Below are 25,077 nucleotides of genomic sequence, written 5' to 3' on the forward strand. Positions count from 1 at the left end.
AGTGTAAATTGTGCTTTGGCCCTATAATTTCTCATTTAATTGCTACGTGGCGTCTGGTAGAGAAGCTTACAAATTCCCAAACTAAATGGCATTCCCATTCACCTATCTTCCAAAACTACAAACTCCTCACAGGCAATTTGTGTTTGGGTTTTTATATTATGTTGTGTTATGTATTGTTCCATGTTGTTCTGTTATATGTTGCGTGTGATGTGTTAAATGCTGGTGTATAGTCATTGGTACACGGGATATAAACGGGTCTGTGTAACACGAGTGTTTAAAATGTATATTTGTATTTAGGCATGAGGATTGCACAGCACTTCACATGCAAGTAAAAAGTAATAATATGTGCGCACGGGGAATTACACTTTATTAATTCACGTGCAGTTGTACCGAGACTCCAATTGAATGATTGATTAGCAGTCGAGTCTTGGTACAGCTGCATAAAAGCAGCATGTTTTCACCCACTCGGGTTGGGGTGTTCGGTGAGTGGAGAATGGGAGAGAGAGGAGAAGAAATTTAATAACAATTGCTATTGCGTGCTGGTGGGACCAGCACGATACTTGTGTATTTAAAACTCACCGTGTTTGTCAGTGTGTCTGTCCGTGCACAAAGTTGTTAAGTATAGTCTGTTTTTTTGTCTATCTGTTTATTTTGGTAAATGTGCTGTGTCCTGCCTTTTGTCTGTTTAAAACCCTTTTATTTACAATAAACCGGCGCAAACAAGCGTCGTCATCATTTCAGTTCATCTGTTTTGTCTCGGTTTATTCCCTTCCTGGTTCTGACGTCACCCACTCCGGCCGTCTTTGTGACACATGGACACAAAAGTGGGAGTTAACAGCGCCTCCAAGCGTCAGACCAGGAGAGGTGTTTTGTGTGGATTCAAAAAAAAAAAATGGATAAAGTGGAGGAGCACATAAAGAGGTGGCATGAGCACCAGAGGGAGTTGAAGGAAGGAGGGGCTACATGGTGCCTCGCCTGTCTGGAGTATGGGCACCTCCGTGACGTGTGCCCATATGAAGACCCCCTTTTTGTGCAGGCCTTCGATCGGGTGAGGTAGAGACTGCGGAGGAGTGGATCCACCTGAAGGCCGTACCATCGCCGCAGGTGGATCAGGAAACCTGCCTCACCTGCCTCAAAGGAGAGGAGTGGTGCTTTGCCATCGGCGAGGTCGGACACAAAACACCTGACCGACCCCCTCCATGGCAGGAGATGGAACTGGCCCCGGAGAAGAAGGTGAGGAGGAGGCAGAGAAGGGGAAAGGGGAAGAGGAAGGCAGAGATTCCACCGCACCAGTCCCCTGCAAGTGAGTCAGAGCCGCACCAGTCCCCTGTAATAAGGGTAGACTACACGCCGCTCCCACCTCCACTGCCAGGAGACTACATGCCTCCGCCACCTCCATCAGCAGGAGTGGAGCAGCAGGAGCTGCCTCAGCCTCCACCACCTCCACCGCCAGGAGCAGCGCAGCAGGAGCTGCCTCTGCCTCCTCCACCAAAAGAGGGTGAATGCCTGCTGGCTCCCTGTCCACCAGCAGAGGGTGAATGCTTGCTGGGTCCCCATCCACCAGCAGAGGGTGAATGCTTGCTGGGTCCCCATCCACCAGCAGAGGGTGAATGCCTGCTGCGTCCCTGTCCACCAGCAGAGGGTGAATGCCTGCTGGGTCCCCGTCCACCAGCAGAGGGTGAATGCCTGCTGGGTCCCTGTCCACCAGCAGATGATGAATGCCTGCTGGTATCACTTTCCCCACCAGCAGAGGATGAATGCCTGCTGGTGTCACTTCCCCCACCCTCACGAGGAGAGGAACTGGAGCTGCCTCTGCCTCCATCACCATCAGGGGGAGAGGAGCTGGAGCTGCCTCTCCCTATACAAGAAAAAGTACCAGGACTTGATGCTGGGATTCCTCAGCAGTCACTGCATAGTCTGTTGAGGAGAGCACAGCGGAAAACAGCCCGGCCGCAGCGGCTACGAAGAGGACCAGCACCGCCGCAGCCACTGCCACAGTGGCCAACATCCGCACACCAGCTTGTCCTGAATGCCTGCCTCGTTTCGCCCAAGGATGTCTGTCTCGCTTCGCCCAAGGATGCCTGCCTCGCTTCGCCCAAGGATGCCTGACACGCTTCGCCCAAGGATGCCTGCCATGCTTAGCCCAAGGATGCCTGCCTCGCTTCGCCCAAGGATGCTTGCCTGGCATCGCCTGGGGTTGCCAGCCGCTCCGCATCATCTGGGGTCGCTGAAACTGCTTTGCCTGGGGTTGCCAGCCGCTCCGCATTGCCTGGGGTTGCCAGCCGCTCCGCATGGCAGCAGGAAGTACTGTGGCCGGAACCCCACCAAGGGGAGCTACCGGCCACGAAGAAGGGGGAGTAGGTCTGGAGACCACCAACCCCAGCAGCAGTTTCACTGCCGGAGATCGTGGGGGAGGTCAGGAGACCTGCTCCCACTAAAGTACTTTAGCTGCTGGAAGTACTGTGGTCGGTGCCCCACCAAGGGGAGCTGCCAGCTACAAGGAGACCACCCCCCAAGCAGCCTTTCCGCTGCCAGGCCTACCCCAGCTGGAGGAGCCAGACTGGGGACTATTAATGTCTCTGCTGACGACATTTCCGCTATCAGCTGGGAAGCTGCTTGCATTGCCACCAGCAGCAGAAGAGTGACAGGAGTATGCCACCCCTCTGTCAGCATTGCTGCGGACAGCCTTACGACCTCTGGGCCCCTTGAAGCCTCCGGTCCTGGCCCAGGACTTTGTGCTGGACTTTTGGGCTTTTAAGGGGGGAGGTGGCCATTGAGTCCATGTGTGCTTTGCACAGGGTGGGGGGGGGGGGGGGTATATGTGACAAAGTTCCTGCCCCTGTGTGTATTTTCTGTTACTTGTTGCGTGTGGTGTGTTAAATGTTGGTGTTTAGCAGTTGAGTCATGGTACAGCTGCATAAAAGCAGCATGTTTTCACATAGTTGGGGTTGTGTGTTCGGTGAGTGGAGAACGAGATGGAGGTAAAGATAATAAGAATAGTTAAAAAGTATTAGTAGTAAAATATCTGCTCACCGTGTTTTGTTTAGTCCGTTTTGTTTGTCTGGTTATTTTGGCGAATGTGCTGTGTCCTGTTTTTGTATTGTTACAACCGTTTATTTTCTGTCTGTCTGTTCATTCATTAAATACTGAGCGAGACCATTCGCTCAGCTCCACCAAACTCCACCTCTCTCTTTGTTTATTTTCCTGTTTCTGGTCTGGCAATCTTTGTGACACCAATTAAAAAATTAATAAGAACACACCTGTTTTTCATTTTTAAACTGTACAACCCCCAAAATAAAAAGCTCCTTACTAAAAACAACCTCTAAATTATTCAGGATTCCCTGCAGTAAATTAAAAAGTGGCTGCAGCCTCTCACACTCACTGTAAGCATGAAAGAGTTTCCTCTGCTGAGTAAAAAGCACACTGCTCACTAATACTGGGGTCCACTCTATGGAGAAACCTGCCTGTGGACACAATGCAGTGTAGAATCTTCCACTGCAGGTCCGCCACTCTCTTGGCGAGGGGCTGCTTGTACAGCAGCCTCCACACTGGCCTGTGCCCCTCCTCTACAGATAAGTAAGCTCTCCACTTGGAATCTACCAGACCCCTTAGCTTACTATACTCTGTGGCTTTAACACACAGTTTGTATATATGTTTGCTATTCATTGTGTGAAAGACTATTTCCTCCACATTCTGCAATTTAAGCAAAGTCCCTCCATTCTCTCCACCCCCCTCACCTTCCTCACCTACTGCTGGTGACACGATTATCCCTGGAAATAAGGAAAACTGTCTCTGCTCTGTACCTCTGGACAACTCCTCCCTCAGGACTGCCTTGAGCCGTGGTGAGAGGCAGCCCCTCAACTCACCCATCAGTCTTTCTGCAAGCCTCTCTGAGTGCCAGCCTAGCTGTGCAGTTAGCTGGGAGGCAGTTAGCCAACAGGAGAGCTCAAGGTTTAACAGGTGGACCATCCTGGTTACACCTGTTTTTAAAAACTGGCTCAGAGCGTCATTGACTGGAGGAACTTAACTGGAAAGAGTGGATTAAAAAATAGGGGCTCCTCAAACAGGTCCTGCCCTGTCAAGGACCACATCCCTTTCCACCCTCACCAACTACAGTTAGGCCAGCAGTCCCTTCCATCTCTGCAGCCGCCCCCTCACCCTGTCGAACAGACCCTCCCAGTTCTTTTTCATGTAGTTCTCTGTTCCGAGGTGTACCCCCAGCACTTTAATGCCTGTTCTGTTCCATTCCAGCCCCTCAGGCAGGACAGGAGGGGTGCCCTCATCCCAGCTGCCCGACAGGAAGATGTCACATTTTGCCCAGTTTACTCTGGCAGAAGATGCTCTCTGGAACTCATTTAGAGTCTGCTGCAGTGCTTGGACATCAGCATCCCCACTCACAAACACAGTCACATCGTCTTCATAGGCAGACACCTTCACTGTGGCAGAGGAGGGTGTGGAGGGAAAGGAGGGCACTGTCCATCCAGCTAACCTGACCCTCAGCAGGTGCAGCAGGGGCTCAATAACCAGCGAATACAGCATACCAGACAGGGCGCAGCCCTGCCTTATACCCCTGCACACTGGGAAGGGCTGACTCAGCCCATAGTTGATCTTTAAAATACTAAAAATGTTGGAATATAAAAGCCGAATATAAGAGATAAAACCAGGGCCGAACCCAAAGGCCTCCAATGTTTTAAAGAGGTAGGTGTGGTCGACGTTATCGAAAGCCTTCTCTTAAGCCAGGGAGACCATTCCTACATTAAAACCACAAATATCATTTATAGATAAAAAATATCTAATAAAAAACAAGTTATCAAAAATAGAGCAACTCGGTATACAATATCTTTGGCCCATTTTTACCACAGTTCCAATAACACTTTTTAATCTATTAGCGATTGTTTTGGATAAAATCTTTAAATCAGAACATAAAATTGACACAGGTCTCCAATTTTTAAGCTGGCATAGGTCTCCCTTCTTGGGCAGTAGTGTAACCACTGCCCTACGGCAGCTAAGAGGCAGTTCCTTGTGGCTGAGGCTCTCTCAAAACCTGGAGCAAATCCTCCCCCATTATATCCCAGAAATTATTATAAAATTCTGCTGGCAGTCCATCGATCCCGGGAACCTTTCCACTGGAGAGCTGCTTGACAGCGGCGGTCATCTCCTGGTGGGTCAGCGGTGCGTCCAGCTGAATCTGCTCCTTCTCACTGAGGCTGGGTAACCCCTGGAGCAGCCGCTCAGTGTCCTCTATGTTGCACAGTTCTTTATTATAAAGTTCCTTGTAAAAACGCACCGCCTCTCTGCTGATTTCCTCCCGGGTGTGCCGTTCTTTCCCACCAGAAGTCTTGATACAGCACAGCTGTCTACTGTCCGCTCTCTTCCTCTCCAGGTTGAAGAAGAAACTAGTGGGGGCATCCATGTCTCTCAACTCCATGAATCTGGAACGCACAATCGCCCCCTTCACTCTTTCCTTCAGCAAGCTCCCCAGCGCGATTTTCTGCTCTTTTAGGTTCTCCAGGGTCTGTTCTTTAAATTCTGAATTTAAACTTTCCTCTAGGAGGAGGATTTTGGACTCCAGTTCTCTCACGGCTGTGTTCAGTGACCTGGTTGCATTTATAGTATATTGTTGACAAAAACATTTAATTTGTATTTTGCCAATGTCCCACCACTGTCTTAAATCTTTATATTGTGCTTTTTCTTTTTTCCAAATTATCCAAAAAAGTTTGAATTGTTGCTTAAATTTTACATCTTGTAATAATTTTACATTGAAATGCCAGTAAGATGCTCTGTGGGGTTCTGATTGAATTATTACTGTAATTAATAGACAGTGGTGGTCAGAGAGACTACTGGGGATGATTCTTGCTTTGATAAATTTATTTAAATCATTTTTAGAAGTATAAAACCGGTCTAGTCTTGCTCTATATACACAGTCTGTGTGATACTGAGACCAGGTGTATTGTCTTGAACTGGGGTGCAGGCATCTCCATATGTCAACCAGGTCACTGGACTCTAACAATGCAGCCAACTCTCTAAAGGACTGAGGATGTGGTTCATCATTATTTCTATCAATATTAAAATTAACAGTACAATTAAAATCTCCTCCTAGTACCATCACATCATTATTATTAATATTAAAAAGAGCTTGCTTTAATTTCTTAAAAAATAAAATTCGTTCCCCCCCTCTATTGGGGGCATAAATATTAATAAAAACATACACTGTACTGCCCAGCCTAGCTCTTACTTTTAAAATCCTCCCTTTCTCGATTTCATCCATATCTAGTAAAACTGCCCCCAGGCTGGGTTTAAAAAGCACGGCTACTTCTGCACTAGTACTAGCGCCGTGACTCATCATGCACAATCCATTCCACTCCGCTCGCCACGCCTCTTCATTCTCCTGATCACAGTACGTTTCCTGCAGAAACACCACCCCCGCCTGCTTCTGCTCTAAAAACTCTACTTGCTGCGCCCTCTTAAAAGACTGTCTATAGCCATTTAGATTAAAAGAAACAAAAACGCACCTTTCCATCATAGCTAAAAAAACTAACAGACTAAAACAAGTAATAAAAGAAGTTTCATAAAACACAGCCATTTTTAAACAAGAGATTTTGAACCACTTTTAAGATCCTTTTTAATTTTCTGAACAATTTTTTTTAAATCTATAACGTTTTGGCTGATCAAATTCTTCTATTGTTGCTTTCCTTGTGATAACGTGAGCGGAGTGGAGAAATAACCTTAGATCAGGGAAAAAACTCTCTATTTCTACTCCCCTTTTCCCTTTTGTTTCTGTCATAAAATCATTTACCTGCTCAAGCGTGTATAACTTTTTCTTACTGAAGGGTTGGCTATCAGGGATGTCTGAGATAAGCGAGGAGTCAGAGTGCTGTCCTCTCGCTCGCCCCCGAGAATCCGTTCCTCCGCAGCTCCCTCCGACTCCTCGACACCGGTCTCTGCCACAGCCGGCACTGTCTGAGATTCAGTCTGCTACGGGTTCACAGGAGTTTTGCTGACGCCCCGCTGGCACTGTGCGCTCTGCAGCTCTGCCCTTCCGCTGAATTCGTGTCTTTTTCGCTACTACCTCCACCATTCTCAGTAGCATTATCCTCCGAGCATCGCTGGGTCTCTTTGCTCTGCTCCGGTTTCCCTCTGGATCGCCCCCTCTGCGACTCGCTTCCTCCCGCTCACCCCCAACACCCCCCGACTTCCTCCCCGCCAGCATCGCCCTGATCCTGCCCTGTCTCCGCTCTAGCCTCCTTTCTCGGGCAGGCTTTCCTCTGGTGTCCCTGTTCTCCACAGTAAAAACACCTCATCGTTTCGGAACTGACGAACACCACACAATTCATCCCTTCTACATTAAAATTCCAGGCTACATTAATGACTTGATTTGGATCTTTTAGTAAGACAAACGCCTGCCTTCTAAACGACATGACGTGCCTAACGCTGTTATTTTTGCAACCCCAGCGGGATTCCCTTAATCGGGGACACAAGTTTACCAAAACAAGCTAAATTCTTTTCTAATTGCTCATTTTTTAAAAACGGAGGCACATTAGAAATAATAACTTTCGTAACCGGGGTTACTAGAGGGGAAACCTGAACAAATTCACCTTTCACTGTAAATCCTTCCTCTACCAGCTTGTGTACCAGAGACACCTCCACTAAAAATATTACCAGCGCTTTATTCATTCTTGACGCCGACATAATATTTTCAAACCCCACCACCTCTCCTACTGCCAGCAGGCACTCCTCCACCGAAACCCCGGGGTCAGGCAGGCAACGGACCCCGTGTCGGCGGGTGAGAGCCCCCAGCCCTCCTGAACGAGACCCCATAACGGGATCTCCAAACACCCTCCAAACAAACAAACAAAACACACACACACACTAACCTAAACAAACAAACACACAAAAAAAAAAAAAACAACTAAGTAAATATCAAACAAAACAAAAACAAACAAAATAAATAAATAAATAAATAAATAGATAAATAAATAAAGTTTTAAATTTCCCGGTCCTACCGCACCGGCGTTCCACCTCTCTGCAAGCCCTTCCCACAATCCTCCACGAGAGAGAGAGAGAGAGAGAGAGAGAGAGAGAGAGAGAGAGAGAGAGAGAGAGAGAGAGAGAAAGAAAGAAAGAAAGAAAGATTGTGTGACAGAGTGGGTTGTGGGATGTATGGTAAAGTATGTAACAGTGCATACATAAGTAACAGAATGAAAACAATCCTGACTCCACAATAAATAACTCTGTATACTGAGTACTATGTGTAGTGGGGTAAAATGGCTGCCGACTAAAAGACTATGTTTCCCAGGAGGCTATGGTCAAAGTTAACTGTGTAACAGGACACAGCTGTTTCTTGTTAGGGTGGTGTTCTGTCTGTATAAAGCCAGCCCTGAATCTAGTTCAAGGGAGAGACTACCATGGAGAAGGTTGTAAAGAGAGAGACTACCAGGGAGAAGGTTGTAAAGGCAGAGAAAGTTTCTGAAAGATTTCTGTAAGTACTCCAGAAGAAGTTACTGTGTGGAATAGTTGTGCTGTTGGTAAAGGTTACCAATTGTTTTCTGTACAAGGAAACAGCCTAGCCCATCTGTTCATCTGGGCAGTGGATTTGGATAAACCTGATCAAATTGTACCCATAGTGAAATTGACTCTACAGAGAGCTTAGGAGAACATAAGAACATAAGAACATAAGAAAGTTTACAAACGAGAGGAGGCCATTCGGCCCATCTTGCTCGTTTGGTTGTTAGTAGCTTATTGATCCCAAAATCTCATCAAGCAGCTTCTTGAAGGATCCCAGGGTGTCAGCTTCAACAACATTACTGGGGAGTTGATTCCAGACCCTCACAATTCTCTGTGTAAAAAAGTGTCTCCTATTTTCTGTTCTGAATGCCCCTTTTTCTAAACTCCATTTGTGACCCCTGGTCCTTGTTTCTTTTTTCAGGCTGAAAAAGTCCCTTGCGTCGACACTGTCAATACCTTTTAGAATTTTGAATGCTTGAATTAGGTCGCCACGTAGTCTTCTTTGTTCAAGACTGAACAGATTCAATTCTTCTAGCCTGTCTGCATATGACATGCCTTTTAAGCCCGGAATAATTCTGGTCGCTCTTCTTTGCACTCTTTCTAGAGCAGCAATATCTTTTTTATAGCGAGGTGACCAGAACTGCACACAATATTCAAGATGAGGTCTTACAAGTGCATTGTACAGTTTTAACATTACTTCCCTTGATTTAAATTCAACACTTTTCACAATGTATCCGAGTATCTTGTTAGCCTTTTTTATAGCTTCCCCACATTGCCTAGATGAAGACATTTCTGAGTCAACAAAAACTCCTAGGTCTTTTTCATAGATTCCTTCTCCAATTTCAATATCTCCCATATGATATTTATAATGTACATTTTTATTTCCTGCGTGCAGTACCTTACACTTTTCTCTATTAAATGTCATTTGCCATGTATCTGCCCAGTTCTGAATCTTGTCTAGATCATTTTGAATGACCTTTGCTGCTGCAACAGTGTTTGCCACTCCTCCTACTTTTGTGTCGTCTGCAAATTTAACAAGTTTGCTTACTATACCAGAATCTAAATCATTAATGTAGATTAGGAATAGCAGAGGACCTAATACTGATCCCTGTGGTACACCACTGGTTACCACACTCCATTCTGAGGTTTTTCCTCTAATCAGTACTTTCTGTTTTCTACATGTTAACCACTCCCTAATCCATGTACATGTGTTTCCTTGAATCCCAACTGCGTTCAGTTTGAGAATTAATCTTTTGTGCGGGACTTTGTCAAAAGCTTTCTGGAAATCTAAATAAACCATGTCATATGCTTTGCAATTATCCATTATCGATGTTGCATCCTCAAAAAAATCAAGCAAGTTAGTTAGGCACGATCTCCCTTTCCTAAAACCATGTTGACTGTCTCCCAGTACCCTGTTACCATATAGGTAATTTTCCATTTTGGATCTTATTATAGTTTCCATAAGTTTGCATATAATAGAAGTCAGGCTTACTGGTCTGTAGTTACCTGGTTCAGTTTTGTTTCCCTTTTTGTGGATCGGTATTACGTTTGCAATTTTCCAGTCTGTCGGTACCACCCCTGTGTCAAGAGACTGCTGCATGATCTTGGTTAGCGGTTTGTAAATTACTTCTTTCATTTCTTTGAGTACTACTGGGAGGATCTCATCCGGCCCAGGGGATTTGTTTATTTTAAGAGCTCCTAGTCCCTTTAACACTTCTGCCTCAGTTATGCTAAAGTTATTTAAAACTGGATAGGAACTGGATGACATGTGGGGCATGTTGTCAGTATCTTCCTTTGTAAAAACTTGTGAAAAGTAATCATTTAACATATTTGCTATTTTTTTTTCTTCCTCTACGATTTTGCCAGGTGTTCCCATTCAACGACCCAGGTTTGTATCAACTATTAAAAGAACGAAATCTTGCAGAGAACGTAGAGCTGATAAACACAGAGGGCGCCCTATAGGTCAAACAAAAGTTTTAGTGGGGTAACAAAATAAAAGAAACAGGAAAAGGGTTGGTGTACAGTGCAGCATAGAGGATATTGTGCAGGAAACTGGGGAACAGACACTCGGTGACGGTGAGTCCGGACAAGCCCTATTAGATCAGTGGACGTTACCAGGTTCACAGTTTGCAAGGGATCAATTTAATGACCCCACTTTAGCTAATGTAAGAGAAAGAGTGGTAGAAATGAATGGGATAGCAGTCAAAGGGAGGCACAAGGGGGAGGGCAATTTTTATATTGTAAAAAATGACCTCCTCTATCAGGTGACTCAAATTGATGGGGTCGAAGTGGAACAGTTGTTGGTTCCTCAGAGTCATAGGCTTACTGTTATGAGACTTGCACACAGTCATCTGTTTGGTGCCCATCTTGGCAAAGAAAAAATAATACAACGGGTGCTGAAAAGGTTCTTTTGGTTAGGTCCATATAAACATAGTGTTTTTGTGCTTCCTGTCTGGAGTGTCAATTACATGGGCCTAAAACTAAATTTAGACCCCCATTCATTCCCCTACCGGTCATAGAAGTTCCATTTGAGCCTATAGCTATGGATTTGGTGGGCCCGCTACTGAGGTCGGCTCGGGGCCATGAGTATATTTTAGCAGTCTTGGACTATGATACAAGGTATCCCGAAGCTGTACCTTTAAGAAATATAGCTTCTAAAAATATTGCTGCTCTAGAAAGAATGCAAAGAAGAGCGACCAAAATTATTCTGGGTTTAAAAGGCATGTCATATGCAGACAGGCTAAAAGAATTGAATCTATTAAGTCTTGAACAAAGAAGACTATGCAGCGACCTGATTCAAGCATTCAAAATTCTAAACGGTATTGACAGTGTTGACCCAAGGGACGTTTTGGACCTGAAAAAAGAAACAAGGACAAGGGGTCACAAATGGAGACTAGACAAAGGGGCATTCAAAACAAAAAATAAGAGGCAATTTTTTACACAGAGAATTGTGAGGGTCTGGAACCAACTCCCCAGTAATGTTGTTGAAGCTGACACCCTGGGATCCTTCAAGAACCTGCTTCATAAGATTCTGAGATCAATAATCTACTAACAACCAAACGATCAAGATAGACCAAATGGCCTCCTCTCGTTTGTAGACTTTCTTATGTTCTTATGTTCTTACCCAATACCCAGAGTAGACAAGCTTATTTAGAGGTTGTATGAGGCAAAATTTCTGTCCACTTTGAATTTGACCTCTGGTTACTGGTAGATTCCCCTAACGCCATCAGCAAAAGAAAAACCTGCATTTATAATACTCTATGGCCTCTTTCGGTACACTGTAATGCCATATGGGTTACACAGAGCACCTGCCTCAATTCAGAGGTTAATGGATCGGGTGTTAACGTTGCATCTTTCCTGCGTTTCCGCCTATTTAGATGATTTAAAAATGACAATGAGGACTGGGAGTCTCACCTGGGTAAGGCAGAGGCGGTATTGGATACCCTTGGAGAGGCTTGGTTGACGACCAACCCTGCCAAGTGTCACATCAGGCTTACAAAATCCAAATATTTGGGGTATGTGGTGGGCAATGGTGTAGTCAACCGCAGGTCAGGAAAGTCAAGGCCATCAAAAGTTGGCCTAAACCAAAAAAAACAAAAAATCAAGTCAGAGCATTTTTCGGTATAGTCGGGTATTACAGGCGGTTTGTTCCCGAGTTTGCCTCCATTGCAGCACCTCTGACCAGGGCAAGGACACCGAATATGGTTAAATGGGGGGGGACAGAAGATCAGGCATTTAACACTTTGAGGAATGCTTTATGTACTGACCCTGGTCTAATTGTGCCTGATTTTAAAATCGGTTTATCCTACAAACAGATGCGTCGAAAATTGGTGGTTATTTAGCACTCCTTGTTGGAGTAGGTTTTTGTTTGTTTATTTTTCTGTTTCGCCACTGTACGTAATAACCATACGGGTCTTGGGTCGTCTTGCTCTGCCACACACCTCCCCCCATGTACAATGTACTCCCCCCCCCCCCCCCCCCGAGTCCAATTGTGTCCCTTGGGTGGGCTGTTTTGGTGGGTGGTGGTGGGCGGGGTTGATGTCAGAGCCCCCAAGCCTTCTTTGGTTGAGGGGGCCCCGGATCTCCAAGGTAGTACGGCGATGGCGGCCCGGCTCCCTCTGGTGGTGGAGGCTGCGATGGCGGCCCGGCTCCATCTAGTGGCGGAGATGGAGGCGGCGACCCGGCTCCCTCTAGTGGCGGAGATGGAGGCGGCGACCCGGCTCCCTCTAGTGGCGGAGGCGGAGGGGGTGGCCCGGCTCCCTCTAGTGGCGGAGGCGGCGGCGACGGCGGACCCTCGGGAACCCTAGAAAACAAAAAGGAGACACCAGCAGTCCCAAGTGATGCGGAGCAGCAGGCAACCCCAGGCAATGCGGATGCATCATCCCTGAACGGTGCAAGGCAAGCATCCTTGGGCCATAGCTATCCCATCGCTGGCTCTGGGAGTGGCGGCTCCTCCCTCTCTGGCTCTGGGGGCGGCGGCAACTCCTCCCTCTCTGGCTCTGAGAGCGACGGCGGCTCCTCCCTCTCTGGCTCTCAGGACAGCATCTCCACCCTCTTTGTTGGAGTGACCGGGGCATCTCCCATGTCTACCGCCAGGTAATTAACCACCATGAGGGCAACCTCTGGCAAGGACGCTGGGTGGTGTTGTTCCTCCCACTGTTCCCACCTCTCCCCATCTCGATGCCACAGTGTGTTGATCACTATGGGGAGATCGTGGACGAGGTCTGCCTCAAGGTGCATCAACCAGTCCCAGATCTCCCGGGACGGTGGTGAAGGTGATGGTGCTGGAGGTAGTGGGGTGGCCCCTGATCCCCGGGATGAATACTGCACCTCTTCCTGGGCCTGGTTGTAGGGGCATCCTGCCCAGTTGTGGCCGTCCTCCTCACACCGGCCACAGCAGTTTGCCGGTGGCACATCTGGGCAGGACCGCCAACGATGGTTCTCTTTCCCGCACCAGGAAGAGGCTGGCCAGGTCCTCCAGCGGTGGCTGCAGCAGCTTACATTTCTTCAGCTGCTGCTGCTTTTCCTGCCTTTGCCGCTGTCTGCTCTTTACCATTTAAAAAAAAAAAATGATCCCAAAAATTCAAATAAATAAATAAATACTGCTCTGAGCCTCTAGGTGGCGCTATCCCACTGCTAACACCAAATGTGGCAGGCTGCCGAGTGGATAGAGGCCCAGAGACAGTCTGCAGTTCAAAAAAAATACTAATTTTATTATAAATAACACAAAATAAACATGCACAAGGGCAAAATAAAAATCTTTAAACACAAAAAGAAAGACAACAAAACAAAAAAAACTTACAAAAATAAGGTTTCCAGGCTGGGCAATGCCTTCACTAGATTTAGCAAAATTCAAAAATCACAAACAACCACAAAAACCAACTTGCAGAGAACCGAGAAGCAGAGGCCTCCTTTTATGTCAGGTGGCTGGGCGCTGATTGATCGTTAATTTACCTAATCAACTAATCAACCCCAGCCACCTGAACATAATAAACCCAGGCAGGTAGGGGAAATTAACTCCATCCCTGCCAATTTAAAAAGGGCAGAGCTTTGCTCTGCCACAGTCCAGTTTCTGAGTTTTTTGGCCCAGGCAAGTCTCTTCCTCTTATTCTGTACTCTTAACAATGGTTTCTTTGCAGCAATTCTTCCAGTTAGGCCAGCTTCATGCAATCTCCTCTGAACAGTTGATGTTGAAACATCTGTACTTCTAGTAGCATTTAGCTGAGCTTGTATTTCAGGGGCAGTTAATCACTGGTTTCTCAGACTTGTGACTCGAATTAACTTGTTCTCTGATTCTGAGGTCACCCTTGGCCTGCCCGACCTTGTTCAGTCCTCATGAGTGCCAGTTTCTTCAAATCGTTTGATGGTCTTGACAACAGCAGTTACAAACATTTTCAAAGTTCTTGCGATTTGTCTTAAAGATTGACCTCCATCGTCTTTTTTTCTTTGCTTAACTGAGCATATTTTGCCATTTTCTGCTCCCTTACATTCAGGAATGACAAACTTGTGCCTATACTACCTATATTTATAGTAATCATGGACCCTCACCTGTTAACAATAATTGGTGACAAAAGGTTAATTAGGTAACATGCTAGTTAACTCAGAGAACATCTAACAAAGACACTTTTATACTTAGGCCAGTGTTCTAACACTGTGTTATACACATTTCAGACTTTTAGCTGACTTGGGCTTCAGACTGAAATCCCCTTGCTTTGGGTGACCATTTCATTGAAATTGAGAAGATTTACATTTTCATTTAAAAAATAAATAGTTGATTGGAATTCACTTATGATTATCAGCTTATATAAGTACACGTATCATATAATGAAATATTAAGTGTTTATAGACAAGTTTATACAGTTAAAAGCATAGATAATAATGAAAAACCTAGTTTCAAGCAGGTGTACTCACTAGTTTTTTCAATAGATATATCTTATATAATATATATATATATATATAATATTATATATATATATATATATATATATATATATATAGTGGCTTGCAAAAGTATTCAGACCCCTGACCAATTCTCTCATATTACTCAGTTACAAATGATACATTGAACTTTTGTTCTGTTTGATATTTTATTTTTAAACACTGAAACTCAGACTCAATTATTGTAAGGTGACATTGGTTTTATGTTGGTAAATATTTTTAAGAAAAATAAAAAAACTGAAATATCTTGCTTGCATAAGTATTCAACCCCTGTGCTGTGGAAGCTCCCAGTTTGCACCGATGAAAGAAATTGCCCAAACGAGGACAGTTACCTTACCATTGGCCTCCACCTGTGAACCATTAAAGTTGCTGTCACATTTTCTGAATAAAAACCCCACTGTTGAAGGATCATGGTAAGGCTGTGAATCTGAAGGAAAATGAAGACCAAAGAGCATTCTACAGAAGTCAGAGATAAAGTAATACAAATGCATAGATTAGGGAAGGGGTACAAAATAATATCCAAGTGTTTGGATATACCAGTGAGCACAGTTGGATCAATAATCAGGAAGTGGAAGCTGCATCACACCATCCAGGCACTGCCTAGAAAAGGCCGTCCCTCAAAACTCAGAACTCAAACAAGAAGGAGACTTGTGAGAGATGCCATAGAGAGGCCAACAATCACTTTGAAGGAGCTACAGAGTATATAGAATAAGCATGTCAAACAATTGAAAGGTCAAGCTACACAGGCGGCACCATGGCCAAGAAACAGGGCATCATGAAGATCAGAAAAAAAGACCAGAAACAGGTAAATCTCTCGTTTTATCTGCAGTTTGCAGGATGTTCAACGGCAATCTGAAGTATTTTGTTTAGCAATGATTAGTTTTGGAGAAAGTGAGGATTTATTTTCAACAGACTACTTGGGTGCACTAGATTCATTGTATGAAAAAAGTTTCAAGAAATTTCAATAATATTTTTTGAAGATGCAAGCCCACTTTTTTTGTTTTAAAAAAATAATTAACAAATGCTGTATGTATGTGAAGATCACAACCAAGAGTTCACAGTGACAGCCAAACAATTAACAGATACTTGCAGATTTGTATTTTCAGTGCATGACATATTGCTTTTTAAAGGAAATCAAGGCAGTGCCTGACCAAATGTGTTTTCGCATCCATTTTCAAGCTTTCACAGACTTTTGTTCAAATTCACAGTTTTCGTGACCTCCTGGGCCTCTGTGACAAAATCGTATCATTACTTTTAAGACAACTAAATTATAAAGCAATCGCATTTTATGAGTCAAATGGCAATTTGAAGTATTGAATATACTTATTTTATATAATATATTTATTGTAAATATTTATTTGGCAAACGTTAACTATATTGTGTCATAAAAATACTGAATGAAGAGGCCTTTAAACCACTCACTGTATGCTTATTTTTACTATTTGCTATGGCTACTTCCAGCAGATTTCCTTGGGTATTAAAAATGTTTTGAACAGAGCGCACACACTTAAAGCATTTCAGAAGCGCTACTAAGCTACTGCTTTCACCACCGTTGCATTGCCAAGCAGACACGCCTTTTTTTAGAATTTTCTGCACCTACTTGAGTCATATGACATAATGGTAATGATTAGGCATGCGATGAACTCCCGCCCCCACACAAGCCAACTGTGCAATCTATTGGCTACATCATTTTCTGGTTTGATTCAGGCATTGCAAAACATGGTAGTCTGACAGGAGAAAGAACCAATACAATACACAAAGTTCCCGTTAGATTCTGAAAGGACCGATCACCATGTAGTTGTTGTCTTTTACGTGATTAGAAATTCCATGCATTTCCCTGTGCCCAACACAGTCGTGTGTGGTAGTGGATTGAGTAAGAGGTACTGCTGATTAGTGTGTCTCTTAATTACATATCATTGGCAGTGCTATATTGTAAATTTTTGATTAAAAGTGCTGGACAGCGAGAAAATATCGAACAACTGGTTGTAGACATATTAATGAAATGGAATAGAAAATAAATACATTCATTTAGATGCTTACGATCACAAAGGTCTGTAAAGGGTAGCCTAGTCACGTGACCTGGCGTCTCTTACTACCAGCTTGTCTCATAACTCATTTTCATCTTGTCTTTATTCCATTTTATTTTCAACTCAAAATAGAGGAGCAACTGTGTACCATCCACAGTGTTTCTGGGGATCAAACTGAACTCTGTGAGCATAATTGCCTCACTGTCGGAACACAGTATTCGGTCATTGGAGACCACACTCTCCCTATTCAGAGAGGTCGCTCTCCTACAGGTCAAACTATATCAAAGATTGTTGGGACTGAATGCATCCGCCTCGAGAATTCTTTTACTAGGGCTGCTGAGAATGCTCACACTTCAAGCCTGGGTGAATAGGCTCAACGTGCACCCGGTCCGAGATCGGTACCAGCTGGCGCGAGTGTCAGACAATGCCGGAAGACACTGGAGTGGTGGCTCCGTCCCGGCAGTCTGCGCCTTGGATCTCCCCTCGGATCCCCTCACAGAAGGGAAGTGATCACTACAGACGCCACCAGTCTGGGCTGGGGAGCGGTCTGGAACGGGAGAGGAATAAGTGGTCAGTTGAAGGGACATTGGCAGCAAGCGCACATAAATGCACAAGAGCTGCAACCAGTGAACCTGGTGTTATCACATTTTTGCCAGCAATTAGCGCACAAACATGTGCTGGTCCAGACGGCCAACACCACAATGGTAGCCTACATAAATCACCAAGGCGGCCTGCACTCACCGGGCCTTCACCACGCAGTGCAGACTCCTGTCCTGGACACACAGAAACTTGCGTTCCATCAGGACAGTTCACCTCCCCGATGTGGACAACAAGGCAGCAGACCCCCTGTCCAGAGGAGCTCCAGACAGCTCGGAGTGGAGGCTGCATTCTCAAGTGGTGAAACAGATTTGGGAGAGGTTTCAACCGGCACGAGTCGACTTCTTTGCCACAGCCGAGTCCACTCATTGCCCCCTATGGTTCTCCATGGAGAGAGACGGGGGCCCCCTGGGAGTGGACGCGCTAGCTCACCCCTGGCCACAGGGGCTTATATGCGTTCCCTCCACTACCATTAATACCCCTGACCCTAGAGAAGATCAGGGTGGAGAGAGCACAGGTTCTGCTGGTTGCACCCAGATGGCTGAGGCGCCCCTGATTTGCTCTCCTCTCCGACTTTTTGTCGGATCATCCATGGCATCTCCCGTTGCGCAAGGACCTCCTGAGCCAAGTGGAGGGGCTATTATGGCACCCGAACCCAGCCCAGCTCCAACTCTGGGTCTGACTGTTGAACGGAGCTGTCTATTCAGATGAGGTTTGCCAGATGCAGTAGTAGAAACACTATAGTCTGCTAGGGCGCTGAGCAGTAGAGCCCAATATTCATATAAATGGAAAGTTTTCCAAGACTGGTGCCTTGCCGAAGGTCACAATTCGGTGACTTGCCTGATTGAGACGATCTTAACCTTCTTACAACACTTGTTTGACACTGGAAAATCAGCATCCACTTTGAAGGTATACCCGGCAGCAATATCAGTGTGCCATGACAAAATTGACTCGGTGTCTCCTGGGGCACATTTCCTGGCAGTGCCATGTCTTAAAGGGGCTTGGAGGCTTCGTCCTCCCATGAAAAGTATGGTCCCGAAGTGCGATCTAGAACTGGTACTGCAGGCCCTTATTTCTCCCCCATTTGAGCCCATGGCATCAGCAGAACTGCACCCTGTTTCATTAAAAGTGGCATTTTTAATAGCCTTTACGTCTGCCAGGTGAGTAAGTGAGCTTTATGCCCTGTCCATCCATGACACATGTATGGCTTTCACTGGAAATGACTTGCGGGTAACATTAAGAATAAATCCATCCTTTTTGCCAAAGGTGGTATCCTCATTCCATATTAACCATCAGTGCTTTTGGAAACTTTCAGACCTCCCCCGCACGATTCAGAGGACCGTAGACAGCACATGCTATGCCCAGTTCAGGCTCTGCATTGTTATTTGGATAGGACGGCATCCTGGAGACAGTCCAACCAGCTGTTTGTTCGTGTATGGGCCCCGCTCAAGAGGTCAGGCCCTATCGAAGCAATGTCTAGCGCACTGGGTGACAGATGCGATATTCTTGCCGTATGAACAAACAGACTCCACATTACCGGGGCAACTTCATGGGCTTTCCTTCATGGCGCTTCCTTAGATGAGTTATGCAAAGCTGCTACATGGACTGGTAGTCAGACATTTGGGCGAGACAGTCAGACAGTCTATCCGCTGTGACAAACCGAATAAGCCCCTCTCTGGGCTCTAGAGTTTTGCAGGCAACATGCTCTTAGGCGTCATGTGGGCTCTATTGCTATCATAGTGGGGCTATACAATCAGTAATCTGGAGCCACGACAGCTTTGGTACAGCTTTCCCATTCGGTAATTGTTGTCATTCAATTGAAAGGGAACGTACCCTGACCCTGTTTCCCTGAAAAGAGACTGAAAACCATTACCCTTTGAGGTCGTGTCCCCAGCTGATCTCTGTTTTCGAAAGAAAATGGCGATGAGCTACTGTGAGGACATCCCTCTTCAACAGGAGGTGGGAGGGACTTCCCCCTCACAGCAGGGCCCTGATAGGGCAGCTTTTTTATATATGCTCAAAGACTGACAGTCAGAGAGGCTCTTCACATTTGGTAATGGTTGTCATTCTCTTTTCAGCAAACCAGGGTTATGGTAATAACCTAACGTTAGACAGTGTGTATAGGTAACAATCTCAGATGTGTCTTATTATTAAACTCACAGTAAAACCAGGAATGGATAAAACTGCTACGCAAGTAGAGTCTTATTTCCATTCCTGGTAGGAGCCAATGAAAGTGTTACTCAGCTGAATCCCAGCACCAATCCCTCAAGTTCTTCCACTGAAAGATCAATCATGGCTTTGCATGCATCTGTTGCTCTAAGTCTTTCTAACCTTGGCTCAAAAGAAAGTGGTCCACAAAGACCTCAGCTAACATGTGGCTGGCCATGTACAAAATGAACACTGCTTTATTTCTGAGCCCAGATGCATAATAATACACCATTTAGTTTGCCTAAGAGGCCCTTGGACCCCTACATATAATTTGCCTACTTCAGATATTCAGTTGCCTACCATTTCGGTGAACCCTATGTCCGCCACTGATCTCAGATAGTAAAGGATTGCTTGGTACGACCTTTAGTTATAGTACAAAGTTGCGTGACGTTACGCCACAAACAGGATTTTTAGTCACATGCGCGTAAGGTACAGCTTTCTGAGATGTTTTTTGTCAGGTTTTTAGCGTGGGAAGGCGATTTACCCAGCCTTAGACGTGCACTTCCTGTAACGGGAGGAACGTGCGTGGTATGTGCTCCTGATAGTGGAGAGAGAATTTGGAGTTTCCAAACTGCGTGGAAAACCCGGCCAATGTTCCTGTCCTCCAGGTCTGTCTAATTGAAAATCTGAAACAAATTGCAGACAGATATTATAAAAAAAATTATAAATTAAAAAATCCTTTTGAGTTGTATATTTAATCAGTGAAAGGTATGCCAATCTTTTGGTGGTGTTTTTAAGCCACCACATATTCACCAACAGTATGTTGCAGAATGTTATGCAAGGTAAGTATCACATTGTTAAAATCTACCAGCACTAAAGTATGGCTTTCGCAAGTGGCTTGCTGAAATGCTTTACAGAGTGGAGAATGAAATGACATTAAATACTTCTAATCAGTATTGCACAATTCCTAGGATATTGTCCTGACCCTGAAAGAGAAGCTGTCTATCCGCTGCATTGAACACTTTGCTCTGGCTTTAGAGGAACAGTACAATATTTCCAGACTTTACCTCCTCCATGATGATGAATGTATTGAACAGGTAAACGAAATCTAATTGAACTGACTGAACTGAAATGGGGAGTTGGAAATTTATCTGTTAACTCACTGTTTTAAATGGCTTAAAAGAGCAACTTGGTACAGCTCTGAAATATCACAGTTATCTTATTGTTATTATTATTGTTAGGATTCACTTTGTGTGTCATTTTCTGTTTCATTCATCATATATAGTTTTTTTTTTATTTTTATATAAGAACTATCATAAAGCAGCACTGAATCAATGTCTTTACAAATTTCTAATTGTTTAGTGTTCTTTAAACCAAATATCTGCTTCCTAAAATGCAAATACATGTACATTACTTCCTACTGGTTTATAGATGTTATTGCTTTTACTGTGTGTTTTTTTTTTTTTTTTTTTTAAGGAAAATTGTAGTTCTGGTTCATGCAGAATGTTCCTAATTATTCCTGATGTGTACTAGCAACTATAAAGAGATATCTTGCTATGCCTCAGTACCAACTATATATATAAACTGTGGTTTTATCATTAACCGATCATACTGAAATGTCTTTCTGGGCCCGTGATCCGGTAAACACAAACGCACACTTCCTGGGCCACCATACTTTGCTGTACAGGTTGGAAATGCATATCACTGGATAGGAGAGCTATTGAATTTCCCTCTCTGATAGTTTATTTTTTTCATGTGATGTCACTGAGACAGGCATTTTATTTTTAAAGGGTTGACACAATTTACAGCAGCTCATAAAAATAAAACATCACAGGAACATGTTTATGGATTAGAAAGTAATGGAAAAACAAGGTAAATCCGATGTATTTGACTTTATTTACATTAAATTAGAACAGTTATTTTGTCTCGTGTGTGTGTGTGTGTGTGTGTGTGTGTGTGTGTATATATATATACACACACAAACACAACATTTATAAATATCAAGAAACAAGTGGATATAGTCAGATGATGTTTCAGGAACTAAATTGATATATGTTACATTTCTTTCCCTTATTACTGTTAATAATGGAATGAAGAACCATTATTTTATTTACAAATATTGAATTTTGAGAAGATAATCGACAGTAGTTAATAAACGTAAGATAATAAACGTAATAAGCAAATAAACCCTGGTTCTGGGGGAGCATCCCACTGAAATATGTTTTGGTCTTTAAAGGGTAAAATTACTACTTTAATATTTATTACATTGTGTTTTAACAATTTGTTTTATATATGTAATTTAAAAATAATGTCTATTTTTTTTTAATCATCCCAAAAAAATTTGAGCCATAGCAGTAAAAGCACAGTGAAGTCACAGTAAACATAGCACTGTACTTTGTAAAGCCCAGAGAGGTATAGTACAGCACATTTAAAAAAAAAAAAAAACATGTCAAAGTATAATACTATAAAAACCAAGGGAAATCTGCAAAATTACTGTCCAAATATACCATGGTAAACTGTTACGGTATAACAGCACACAATAATTTACATCTGCTATGTGGTTGAAAACAATCATGAATTAGTAATTTAGCTGATGCTTTTATCCAAAGCTACTTACAAAGCATCTACTATTCAGAGCATCACAACTGCTGCTGCAGAGTCACTTACAATAGATCGGCCAGGGTGTCCTTCGCTCACTGTGCAGCAGCGACCCATATAGTCTGGCTGGGCACCTGCGGGCTTGCCTGTAAGCTGCCCAGAGCTGTGTTTGTCCTCCAACGAGGTGGCTGCATGGTGGGTCTGCAGTGTGAAAAGAAGCGGTCGGCTGATGGCACATGCTTCAGAGGACAGTGTGTGTTCATCTTCGCCACTCCCAAGTCAGCGCAGGGATGGTAGCAGTGAACTGAGCCTAAAATAATTGGCTATTCTAAATTGTGAGAAAATGATTTAAAAAAAAAAAAAAAAGACTACTCAATTTAAAATAAATAAATAAATAAATAAATAAATAATAATGTAATATTACAAATATTATAAAATATAATAATTAATACAGATAATTCCCAGTCAACTGTATTGAGAAGGATTTCATACGTGTGAAGGAGATCATAGGTCTATGCCAGTTAATACATAACACCATACACATAGTGAAAACTATAGCTAGCACTTCAGTGAGAAGTTAGGTTACACTTAAGTATTTAGCATGCATAACAGACCTAACCCAGTGTGAGAATGCATGCATTCTATGGCAAGCCAAATTATTATTTAGAGATATCTCAAAATGCGTTTCAAGATATCTTAAATTGAACTGAATTTGAGATAATCTTGAAATCAAGTTAGTTTGAGATATGTGCAATTCAATTTAAGATATCTTGAAATGTATTTTTGCCCTGCATTACTGCGTCTGTTTTGCTTCCTGCATTCTGGCCTGACATCACCACACACGCCGTCCTGTCACGTGTGGTGTTCATTGTGGGATTCACCAGCACCTCCGGAAAGGGTACTGCAGTTATTTTTTTTATGTGTGGAGTGAGAAAGAGGAGGATGGAGGAAAGTGTGTGGTGCCTGCACTTCACCACTACAAGGTAGATGCACTACAAGGAAGAAGGTGGTGTCCTGACGAGAATGGAAAGGCCACCTCTCCAAAAAGGAATGGAGAGGTATGAGAGCTGGCTGAGGGAACCCAGCGCCCCCCTGTGGCTAAGAACAGAGGGGAGACATTTGCTGGGAGATAGCACCCTGGATATCCTTTTGGACTTCATCAGGGTGAAGCCAGAAGTCCAATGGCAGGCAATCACAAGAGGATATCCAGGGCTAATGAAAGCCTTGGAGAGGATGACTCAGATTGTGGACTGGGTCTACGAAGAGTGGGAGGGCGAAGACCTTGAGTGGGAGGAGCCCGAATGTCCTGCGCCTGAGTGGTAGGAGCCCAAATGTCCTGCATCTGAGTGGGAGGAGCCCGAATTTCCCTCGTCTGAGTGGGAGGAGCCAGAATGTCCACAGCCCAAGAGGGGGAAGTCGGTGCGTCCACAGCCCAAGAGGGGGAAGTTGATACGTCCACAACCCAAGAGAGGAATTCAGTGTGTCCACAGCCCAAGAAGGGGGATTCATTGCATCTACAGCCCTGGTACCCAACAGCAGAGGGAGAATACCTGCTGTTTCTGCCTCCACCAGCAGAGGAAGAGTACCTGCTGGTTCTGACTCCACCACTGTGGGAGGACTGCTTGCCGCTCCCACCTCCACCAGCAGAGGGAGAATACCCGCTGGTTCTGCCTCTATCTCCATGGGAGGAGTGCTTGCCGCTCCCACTTCCACCAGCAGAGGAAGAGTACCTGCCGCTCCCACCTCCACTGCCATGGGAGGCTGACCAGCCGCTCCCACCTCCACCACCGTGGGAGCCTCTGCCGCCTTCGCAGCCAGAAGTGGAGCCCTTGCTGCCTTCGCTAGGAGCAGAGCAGAAGGAGCTGCCTCTGTCTCCACCACCGCCCGAGGGAGAGAAGCAGGAGCTTCCTCTCCCTTCCTCACTGCATAGGTTGCTGAGGAGAGCACGGGAGAGTACCAACGCTAGTCCTAGCTTCCCTCCTGCCGTCTCCTCCCGAGGGTCCGCTCCTGACGTTGCTTCCCGAGGGTCCGCTGCTGCCCTGTCATGCATCACCTGGGGATGCCAGTTTGCCATCGACCTAGGATGCCTGCCTTGCACTGCCCAAGGATGCCTGCCTTGCACCGCTCAGGATGCCATGACTGCTCCGTTCAGCGATGTCATTTCCGCATTACCTAGGGCTGCCTGCTGCTCCGCATTGCCTGGGGCTGACTGGCCCATTTCGCCTGGGGTCGCTGACGGTCTCACTTCGTCTGAGGTCACTGAGGGCTCTGCTTTGCCTGGGGTCACTGTCTGTTTTGCTTCGCCTGGTGTCGCTGCCTGCTTTGCTTTACCTGGGGTCATTGCCGGCTCTGCTTCACTTGGGGTTGTTGCCAATCCTGCATGGCAGCAGGAAGTACTGTGGCCGGAGCCCCGCAAAGGGGAGAGGCTGGTCATGAAGGGGGGGGGGGAGTTCAGGAGACCACCCCCACGGGCAGCCAGTTGGCTGCCACGATTTCATTTGCCGGAGAAACTGGCTTGTATGCGGTCAGCCTGGCCGCTACAGCTGTTGAGGTGGGAACAGGACCTCCCACCTTGGCCTCCACCCTTGGCCCATTGCTGCCCCTGTTCCTGGGCTGAGACTGTTAGCCAGGACTTTGGGACTAAGGGGGGAAGTGGCCATTGGGCCAGGTGTGTGTTGCACAAGGAGGGGGAAATGTAACAGAGCGAGGAGCCCTCTACATTTATTTGTTATTTATTTTTAGAACGGGGTCTCCCTCTCCGCCC

General features: G+C 45.1%; 1 protein-coding gene across 1 annotated transcript in view; it reads left to right on the plus strand.

Annotated features, from left to right (window-relative positions):
- Nucleotides 1-25,077, plus strand: part of LOC121320707 (FERM and PDZ domain-containing protein 1) — a 195,530-nt gene that overhangs the window by 134,887 nt on the left and 35,566 nt on the right. The window contains exon 8 of the mRNA XM_041259320.1: nt 20,687-20,812. Within this exon, the coding sequence (XP_041115254.1) occupies nt 20,687-20,812 (126 nt within the window). The remainder of the gene's footprint in view (nt 1-20,686; nt 20,813-25,077) is intronic.

This window comes from Polyodon spathula, chromosome 1 (assembly GCF_017654505.1).
Source record: "Polyodon spathula isolate WHYD16114869_AA chromosome 1, ASM1765450v1, whole genome shotgun sequence".
Taxonomy (NCBI): domain Eukaryota; kingdom Metazoa; phylum Chordata; class Actinopteri; order Acipenseriformes; family Polyodontidae; genus Polyodon; species Polyodon spathula.